This window comes from Pipra filicauda, unplaced genomic scaffold, assembly GCF_003945595.2.
Source record: "Pipra filicauda isolate LSUMZ 115617 unplaced genomic scaffold, ASM394559v2 scaffold733_size125021_pilon, whole genome shotgun sequence".
Classification (NCBI taxonomy): domain Eukaryota; kingdom Metazoa; phylum Chordata; class Aves; order Passeriformes; family Pipridae; genus Pipra; species Pipra filicauda.
Genome location: NW_024104902.1, coordinates 67,851 through 78,574, shown reverse-complemented (window position 1 = coordinate 78,574; position 10,724 = coordinate 67,851). Strand labels below are relative to the sequence as shown.

Sequence of the window (10,724 nt, the reverse complement as noted above, 5' to 3'; positions counted from 1 at the left end):
GCAAGTATCTTGTACAGAATTAATGACTGGGTCCATCAAACAAAAATTCTCGGAACAGTCCTAGAGCACCCAGCTGCCAAAATTTGATTACAACACAAGGTGACAGCTGACTTTCACATCAGAAGAATAAAACTGGAAGAAATAGGCACCTAGAGCACTACAGACAAGTATACCAAACAGTTAACTTCTGAAATTAGTAATATGACTAGTGACCTATTTAATGGGCAAAGGTTTAACACACTGAGGAAAGTACCATGAAAATCTCTGCACTGAAGGTCTAATCCAACCTGCAGGGAACAGTGTTGGGGTTTAAATAGTAATAGTTGTATTGTCATGCATAGTACAGTGGTTAGATTTTTCCAGAATGCTGGAATACAGTAACAGGGAAAAAAAGTGTTTTACACGCCTAAAATATTTTTTACATTAAGCGTACAATGTTCGAGAATGTAAATGCACAGTATATTAAAAAAATATCAGGGCGAGTTTATTGTAATTTTCTTCAGGAAAAAATCCTATAAATTAATATCCAGTTAGACTGTATGTTCACCACTTTAGCTTCTAAATATTTAATGGTCAGCATCTTTCTGACATACAACTATTAAATGCACATTCCAAAGCTACTGTCAATTTATAAATTTTTACTACTGAAATTTAGAAATGAGGTAACGGGGATATAAAGCAAATATCTCAATGCAGTGATTCACCTTATTTTAGAACAAGGCCTCATTTTTGTGACTTACAAAACAATGGTTTTTAAGGCCCCTACACAGGACAGGACATGTTTCTAAAGTGTCATATGAAAAGTGATAATATTCAATAACAGACATAGAGTCTTGAAAAATCACAGACCAACCCAACATTCTCTTAACATTAATTTTATAAAATACCTTACATGAACAGATAAAGAACTTGAGCATACATAATAACCAAAATTTAAAAAGAATGTTGAATAAAATATAAATTAATTGAACACATCACTAAGTTTGCCACATGTTAGACAAGTTTATAAAAGGCATTTTCAGATAAAATAGTTATTTGAAAGAAAATCCTTCAAAATGGAAACTACTGAAGTCCTTTTTCAAGAAGTCACTCCTAAAAGTTCAAAATTCCAGGTCAACAGGTAGTACCTGAATTTGCTTTGAATACGGTGTTCATTTTCTTCAAAATCTGTCAATATTTAAGACACAAACTTAAATGCTTTCAGGTCAGAGTTGTCAGTGCAAAGTAAAGCTTCAAGCTGAAAATTAGAGAAATATAACAGAAGAAATGATCCTGGTACAAAACTTCCTAAATTCACATTATAAAAAAGCTGTGCCAGATGCACTCTTGAGATACTGAACATTAACAAATTTTACCAGTGGCCATTTTAGGGTTCCAGCCACGCCATTAACATGGTTAATTATATTAAATTAATTTCTCTTATCCCAATTTAAATTCTTTCTACTCATAGTCTTTGGAAAAGATCCGTGCTGCTGATGTCCACTTGCTCTGTTCAACTTCTGATTCACCCAATTTGCTCAAAATGCAGTGATTTACCAAAAGGAGAGAAAAGATGAGGCCAACAGACATCACAATGATGGTCTAAAGGCTGAAATATTGGAAGAAATATGACAGCACATGTTTCTGAGTTTAACCAACTTTGTTCATCCAAGCACTCTCACTCAAGTCAGTCTTCCTTAAAGTTATACATGTGCATAACACACTGCCAGGCTCAAACCCTTAAGTCTTTCAAAGGTTAAAATATGTTTAGAGAACTATGTCTTTAGAGACCTAGACTGCAGCCAGATTAATTTATTTTAAGCCTATTAATTCCTGCAGAGTAAACATCAACACTCTAGCAAAGCAATTTTGCTCTGTTTGACTTTAAAACTATTAACCAAAACAGGCTTGAAATAGTCTGCATTTTCCACTATTTAGAAGTGTTATTAGCACTCATTTAAAGATTAATGGAACTCTTTTCAAGTTACCACTCAGAATATTGCTCACCAAGTTGTTTTTTTAACACATAATGAAAAAAGTAAGTGTCACTGGTGGTCACAACCAGAAAGGAGAAGGAAAACTTTAAAAACCTTAATCTATCAGGCAGTAGTTCCAGCCTCTAATTGAAATATAAGGATGTAACTTGTACTAAGCTTCTGCATAAAAAGAAAGAAAATGAGTTCTTCATAACAATTCAGAATTTCAAAACTGAATCTGCACATTGTTTGTTCACCCTTGTAAAGTGTTCTTTTTTTCACTGTCATCATTGCTATGCTGGCAGTTATGCTAGAACCTCATTTCAGTGATTCCAGTACAACCAGAGTGTATAATTTAATAGCATGAATCATTTTGAATTTATAGCTAGCTAAAATGCTACAGTGATGTTGTAAACAAACCAAATTAACAAGAGGGTTTCAAGACTAGACAAAACTTATTCCCAAAACTGAGGAAAGAGATTAACTTGAACTATAAAAGCACAGAATATAACTTAGACCTAAACTTTTCGTAAGCTGTACTTGAAGAATGAACAAGTAAATGAAGTTGCAAATGCTCTTTTCTGGAACATAAACTCAGAATCATTTGCTTAAATCAAAACAGAATAGAACTTCTTCCCTATACCCTGATAGTCCTGATCATTTTTTATCACTGAAGTAGATTAATGATATATATGTACTACACTTTGTGATGTTACAAAGTAGTTTATTTAATTGGTTTTAAGAATAAGTTCCTTGGTGAAACAATGGACTTTGAGACAGCACAGTAATTTCCAATGGGTGTTCTCTCCAATGGGGTTACTCTGAATCCTGCAATTCAGCCACTGGCTGTCTTCTAAAAAAATCTTTACAACAACTGCATTGGCTGCTGAGGTCTGATCCTGTAAATGATGTAACTTTTAACACTTGCTCAGCGTGAAGAAGAACACTTAGAGCTGAAAGGGAATAATGAATATATACTTCACACCCAGCTTGGCACACTGTGAAAATTATCATATACTGGTCACATCTCAAAATGCGAAAAATATTCTAACTACCACATGGTATTATTTTTTCAATAGTATTAGAATAAAAGAAGATTTCAAAGTTTCCTAAAAAAAACAAGAAAGCAGCAATCTTAAGAATTTTTCTGAAAATATTTGGACTGTTTACTTTGAGCGTACTCAGAAAAGAGTTGGCTTCTCTCTCTTTTCTAAAATTCAGAATACTTTTAATTTGGCTTGCATCAATTTGGGCTCAAAAATGAAACATCAAAGTCTGGAGTACCACTAACCACGTAAAGCAAAAATGTATTTCCAACTAAGCAGTTGGAAACTGAGTGAAGGAATTTGGATATTAAACACATACTCGAGAATTATAAAGTGTACAGGGAGGGAGGACATTACTAAAGAATTTTGCAAAAAATATTGCTACAGTAGCATTAGGAATTAACAGTGCATCAAAGATTTAAAGTTTCCAAGTTAATACAAACTGATCCAAGCCACAGTGAACCACAGGATAATGACTTAAACAAAAAATTAACTGCATTCTATTTTACAGAAGTTAGACCTGGAATTTACCTGAATATCATTAATATTATTCAAATAGATTCCTTCTACTCTGGCATGACTCAGGTCACAAAGAACTGGTAACATTAGTGTGTAATCAAAACACAGTATTATCGTGTGCATTTGACTTTTTTTGAACATTTGCAATCAAATACTCAAATTTGAAAGAGATTTTACATGTGAGAACTCAGTAGCACTGTTGTATGAAGTATTTTATTTGTTGTTTGGGATTTTTTTGTGGAAAGTGTATATAAAAGACCTTGGGGACTACAGGTCATGGAATTCATGTTAAACAGAAAGCTGCCCAACATCACTGTCAAAATACCTTTAAAAAGGCAGTTCATAGACAAAATAATGCATTTTACATTCAGATATTTCCTCTCCCAAAAGCAAAGGAATCTCAGAAGAAAAAAAAAAAATCAGTAGTGAAGGCCACATACTTTTTGCATTTGATGAGCTGAAATGCAAAAAAAACAATTAAAGCATCTTGTAAGAGAAAAACAAAACAAAACACAGAACTTCTGGAAAGTGATGATTTAGTTGATGGAGTGGTCAGCATGGAAACTGTTGGGAATGCTACAGCAGAACTGACCACAAATACAAGGGAATATGAACAGGAACATAGTACAGGCACAAACTAGAAAACTGTAACTTGCCAACTTGTAAACAAGAAAAAGCATTTCACAGATTAAAAGTTCTAGGGAAGTAAACTTCTTTAAATTACTTTGTCAGTTCAACCCTGATTTAAAAAAGTATGGCTAGCAAAAATACATAAGCCTCAGCATATTTATAAGTCTTGATCAGAGCAGCCATGAGCCTTTGATAAACGGCTGGAAACAAACACCCTTCTACTAAGGATGAAAGAAAAATATTCCATTCTCTTCTTCCTCTCATTCCCCAATCCACACATGTATCTGTAGAATTATTCACATGCTCCAAGAAAATCTTGATGCTGCTATAGGTTGAGACGTGGAGAGACGGGTGGAGGAAAACAGACAAACTCTCTTAAAATACTACGGGCCACGTCAACATTATTCTGGGCAATTTCAAGTGCCCTCTTGACTTCTTCAAAGGAATAGCCCTCTCCCATAAGTTTTGCAATTTTTGCATCCACATTTTCCGTGGAACTGTCAGAGCTGTATGCTTTCCTGTGATGTATTTCTGGTGCAGTTCTCCGAGGAAGTGGTTTAGGGGGTCTGGCTGGTGCTTGTGAACCATCTGTTTCAAATAGAAGAGATAGAAATCAATATAAATTGGCTTAAGGATTTTTTTAAAGGTAGGTCAAGCCTCATGAAGCAGTTTAAACAATAAAATACTAAAGAAACATGAAGAAATATTTTAGTTAACTGATATATCTCATTTTAAAATTTGGGCAAAAGCTGAAGCACTCAAGAACATCTAAAATAGAAATAATGCAGTAATATACTAGTTTAATAATATGATAGGAACATGCAATTTACAATTTGGATTATCCAAAGTTGGAAGAAAAAGTAAGTATGATGGAACAACAAAGATGGTGAAAATAGCCAGTCAAAATTTTAAAGGTTTTCCACTGTTAAACCCACAGTTCGAAAACTTTTTCTTAGTTTAAAAAAACCCCAACCAACAAACCCACAAACAAAAAAAAACACTAAACAAAAAACAAACAAGCAAAACCCAACCACAAATTTGATCACAATTTTATTGAAGACTGTAAGTTTCGCAGAAGAGGAATCCAGACAAATGTGCCCAAGAGAGAAAAATCCTTCACTTATTGGTACATCTTGGAGATTCTATTCAGTCAATTGCAGTTCATTTTATGCACAACAGCTACACCTAAGTACATAAATAACTGGTTTCTTGAAAAAAAACTCTAGTTCAATTATTCTCATGGTGGGAACAGAGCATGATCCTCCCTCTCCAGTCTCCCTTTGGAAATTTCTCCCCTTTCCTTATCTTCTCTGAAAAGGTTACTTTCACAGTTGATGCTGGTGGTTGGGAATCCTGATGTGCTGGTGAAAAAAAGCTAATATTCAAACTTGCTAATCTTCTCAGAGTCAAGAGTTTTGTGCTCAAGTAAACTTGGTACTTTACTGAAACCTCCTTATCCTCGCTGATTCCCCAGTAAGAAGCTTAAATACAAGCAGGCATAGTGCACAAAACACTTTCAAGAGTAAAGTATTAAAAAAATTAAAAAAAGTCTTTAATCCCTCAAAAAGGGTTCTAAAGAGTCTCCTCAACAGTTACTTTGATAAAGATAAATTAGAGGAATTTCTGGCTGTGATACTTCCTGTTTACTTACACTGACATCAATGGCATTTTGCAGTGTTAAGTACTTCAGAGACAATTTTTCAGGGATGAAAGAAATGTTATATTTCTAGTATTCTTGTTATAACATGCTACCTTATCATAACACTGGATAGAGAGAACTATAATTCAACTGAGTGCATTAAACACTTCAGATGAACGAAAACAGTTCACACTAGGTCATGTCTAATGTTTTTCCATCCATTCAGATGAGTGTTGCTATAAAATTTCATTCCACTTCTTAATTCAGAGAAGATAATAGTACTTTTAGCAAGATGGTGATATTCATATTACAAATGCATGAAAGAAATTTGATTAAAGATTCATAGTAAAGAGCTACAACCTACAGACAGTGAGGGCTATTTTGTATTTGTTTTGATTTTTTTCTCTCTGAAGATGAGAAGACTTATGTAAATGATAAGCATTCTAATAAACACACCTGAAGCAGATCCAAACCTGCTAAGAAGGTGTGGAAGATCCATGAAACACACACTGGTCTGAGAAATTAAATGTAGCTCAGGAAATGTGGTTAATCACTAAAAACCAAATCAGAAACAAGTTCAAATTTCTCATTTCACTTATTTTAGAAAACTCAAGACTGTAAAAGAAGAATATTCCTTATATTTAAAATAATGGCACATCAAGTTAAAACCAATCAATTTTCTTTCACAATCATTTCAAACTATTTTCATATGTACATTTCATTATAGAATTAATTTCTAGAGTATGAAACAAAATTAATTTACAAACTTTAAATTTTCCCAGGGCTTGAAGCACAGAAGAAACTCCTTGTGCATAGATCAGATCCTTCTGTGTGCATGTGTTACATGAGAATATATTTTTCTCTACTCAGTCTAATACAGGCTTAAAACTGAAGTTATTTCTTGTTTAAAACCTTCCTTTGCTGAAGCTTTCAAACAAACTTTATTAAGCAATCACATCATTTAGAAAGGTCATTTTTAATTCTGTCAGCAGATTTGCAGCATAGGCATTTTATTCTAACTACAGTGACATCTCTCTATAGCACAGATACTTTAAGATGTTCAGCACTCTCTCTCACAATTCCCATTATTATTTTTTTAAGCGCTGACAGCTCTTTCAATATCTTCACATCCATATAAAATTTTAGCTAAAGCTGGGTATCATACTGGATCCTGAGCTTAAAGATACTAAGCCTAAGCTGCATGTCCATCTGGACACTGAGATAGAGGTATTAAACAGGACTTTCCTTCCCAACTCCCATCCTCTCTGATGTTCCAGCCACCACGGATGTCTAACTAAAAAATTCAAAAAGATTTTCTAATTGTGTAATTCAATTAACAGTTTCTACAGCAAGGAGCTTCCTCTATCACTCACATTTCTGTAAATCAGCACTAGATTTAACCCTTGGTTAGTATAAAGGCAGACACAGGCCCATTTAATAAACGTTCAAAATGCATGGAAAAAGTAGTGAGGGCTCTGTGGCACAGTGGGAAGAGGCTATTTGTAACAGTGACAACTGTCCACTCCTCTCTGCTGTGAAATGCCCTTCTTTTCTTCCCTTGCTGCTTCTCCTGTACATTCCATGGTCTTTCACAGACTGAGAAGCATCAGAGAAGCAGGTGATGGAGGCCCTCTGCTGAACAGTGGCAAGCAGCTACATCCAATCTGACTGGGGTACAGGAACAAAGCATACCGAGGGGACATCTGCACTAACTCAGAGAGCAGGGAGAAAATGAGAAAGGAGTCACCGCACACATCACTCCATCAAGCTGTTAGGCATCATCTTCGTATTCTACATTACCACGACACATTATTGCCCCTAATGTTAATTGAAATCCACCCTGAAATAATATTTCTGTGTAAAGGAATTTAAATTTACATGCCAAGTGTTTTAATCAGACCATGTGAGTGAACACGCAGCAGGCAAATATTCCTAACTAACCATTAGAATCTATTTCTTACAGAATAGCTAAGTTCAGCAAAATATATCTATCTTAGAGGCCTAATTTTTTTTTTCCTTTCCCTCTTATCATTGGCTGTGCTTAGGTAAAATATGCTAACTATTGGTAATACCACACAATCACAGAATGGTTTGGGTTAGAAAGGACATTAAAGATCATCTAGTTCCAACTCCTCTGACATGGATGTGCAAGAACATCTTCCACTATCCCAAGGCTGCTCTAAGCCCCATCCAACTTGGCCTTGAACACTTCAAGGGGTGATGCATCCACAACTTCTCTGGACAACCTTTCCTCACCACCTTCACAGTAAAGAATTTCTTTCTAATATGTGACCTAAATCTGCCCTCTCTAGTTTGAAGCCATTCCCCCTTGTTCTGTCACTACACGCCCTTGTAAAAAGTCAGCAGCATTCTTGCAGGCTCCCTCCACGTACTGGAAGGCTGTAATTAAGTCACTGTGAAGCCTTCTCTTCTCCAGGCTGAACATTCCCAACTCTCTTAGCCTGTCTTCATAGGAGTGGTGCTCCATCCCTCTAATCATGGCCCTCCTCTGGACTTGCTCCAACAGGTCAATGTACTTCCTATGCTGGGGATCCCATCACCTCCCTCGACCTGCTACCCACGTTGCTTTTGATGCAGCCCAGGATATAATTGACTTTCTGAGCACACATCGCCAGCTCATGTCCAGCCTCTCATCCACCAGCACCCCCAAGTCTTATCTCCTCCTCTTGCTCTTTCTGTAATAATTTTAAACAGTTGTATATAAAAAGTTTGAGAAACCATGCCTTTGGAGTAGTTAGTTGCATAGCTGAGTACTATTTAAGTGTTCAATACAGGATACCTGGCTGAATTAGAATAAATTTCTCATTACACATTAACAATTCAGTTAAACATCATGACAGCAATCTTAAAAACAGTGAAAGTGAGGCAGAGAAGCTAAAGGACACCCCATGCTACTCTAGGGACTCAGTGGCTAAATTATAATTAGATTTCAGAGTGAACTCCATTTCTTTTTCAGCTAGTTCAAAGAATCGCCTCACAAAAGCACTGAACTGAAGAATTTCCTAAGTGAACTGATGAGTTCAGAATAAATGCAAAAGTTCTGAATGCAGCTACACTCTCTACATTGTCTTTTTAAATCATAGATGAAGGTGAACCAGTTCATCCTGAAGCTCATCAGTTCTATCCTTTGGAATTATTGCCACTGTGAAAACAACTTTCCAATTAAGAGAATGACATGATCTATCACATAGTTTTCATTTAATTGAAATTAAACAGAATATCTTGCTGCACATCATGCTGACTTAGAATGATATTTATAGCAAAAGTTGACACGTGTTTTAGAAGATGGCCGTGGGAAACATACAGATAGAAAAGTATACATTAAGTGACATCAGAAAGCTCTAAGTTCTTAAGCAGCAAGCAGCCTGCAGTAACTGAGGAAAATTAAAAATTGTTCTACTACAGAATTGCAAGAATTGCAGGAAAACTCCATAGCTTTAAAAGTAGTTACATCATTGTCTTAATTTGTACTATAAGAGAACTTAAAGCACGTTAAATAAATCAGTTTAGCACTGTAAGACAAACAGATCCCTCACAGTGTCACATATAAAACACACACTATAAACCCTTCCTTTTTTTTAACAAAGGGAAACAAAAAGAGAAACACTCTTATATTTGTACAGGCATTCTCTCAAAAGTGATAGCATTTACCAAAGGCATCACACTAATTCTCAATTATGCTATTCATTAAAAAATAAGCCAGCCTGAAGAGTGGTACAGAAATTTCCCATCATTTAAGTTGGAAACAATATTCTTTTTTTTCCTGTACCCCAGCAGAGTGAAACTATGTATTCCTGAGAAGGAAACATATAATTACTACTAATAAAATTTATCTTTTTTTTTCCACTTGGGAACACTGGTGATGGTTATAGCTGAAAGACTAGAGTTCCTTCCTTTCTTTGTGCAGTCTTCAGATACAACTCCCTCTTATCTAGAGAATGATTAATGGTCCAAAACATCACTTTGCTGTTTCTTTTTGTGGTCTCTCCACACAGCAAAATAATGTAGGTGGGACAATCCTTCCCCTTCCCCATGTACCATACACATCTAAATGAAAGAATATTTGTCTAAAAATTGGTGAAATTACTTTGAAATACAGGTAATTCTGTTATTATTTTAATTAACGTGAGTAGTTTTTCTTTAAATACTATTCGTGTTGCCTGAAAACCATATGGGAAATTTCTTTGGCAGAGGAATTGCTTCTACTGTAGCTGTTCCATTGAAAAGGAAGACAATTTTAAGTGGGTTTGGTTTTTGTCACTTTATTAAGAAACTTCTTAAAATTTTCTTAGAAATTCAGACAAACATATTAGCAAAAAAGACTAGAAAAAAATAATAATTTAGAGAGTGAAGCTACTATTTTTTAAGGACAAATGAAAGCTGAAAACGAGATGCCTGTGCTCCTTGCAGGACTTCTCATCTCTTGTCAGCATTAAAGGTGGCAGAAAAATCCCTGCCTTTCTCAAAAAATAAGAAACTAGAAGTCACATAAGCCTTCAGTTTGGCAGCTGATAAAATTGATGCTGCAGTATCTACACCAACAGACAACAGGTAGCCACTTCTACCTGGACTGCAGAACATTTATCTCTGTTATCCTTTGATAATATCATACTTTTGTAGAACAGTATTACCATTGCCATTTGATGCCCAGAATGACAAAAAACTCATTGGACTTTACAGATGAAAGTTATTTGCTTCATAAAGCTGTAATTTTCTACAAGAACAGTTTTTTGCCTTACCTGAAGATGGGGGAAGTTGATCATAGTCTTGAGATGTCCTATTTGTTTTGACATTTTCTCCAGTTACTCTACGAGCAGGTGGTAAAGGAGCATGACCAGTTATTGGATCAAAATGGGGGTCTGTAATACCAGAACAAAAAAAGGTATCTTAGAATAATTAGAATTATTATTTGAG

The 10,724-nt window shown here is 35.2% G+C and overlaps 1 protein-coding gene across 2 annotated transcripts in view; it reads right to left on the bottom strand.

The window, feature by feature from the left end:
• Positions 1-859: 859 nt before the first annotated feature.
• The window catches only part of CBLB (Cbl proto-oncogene B), a 66,420-nt gene continuing 56,555 nt past the window's right edge, over positions 860-10,724 (bottom strand). For both annotated transcript variants that reach the window (XM_039389509.1, XM_039389508.1), the window contains 2 exons: positions 10,550-10,669; positions 860-4,738 (listed from right to left, as the gene is read on the bottom strand). In XM_039389509.1, coding sequence (XP_039245443.1) covers positions 4,476-4,738; positions 10,550-10,669 — 383 coding nt within the window. In that variant the 3' untranslated portion in view covers positions 860-4,475. The remainder of the gene's footprint in view (positions 4,739-10,549; positions 10,670-10,724) is intronic.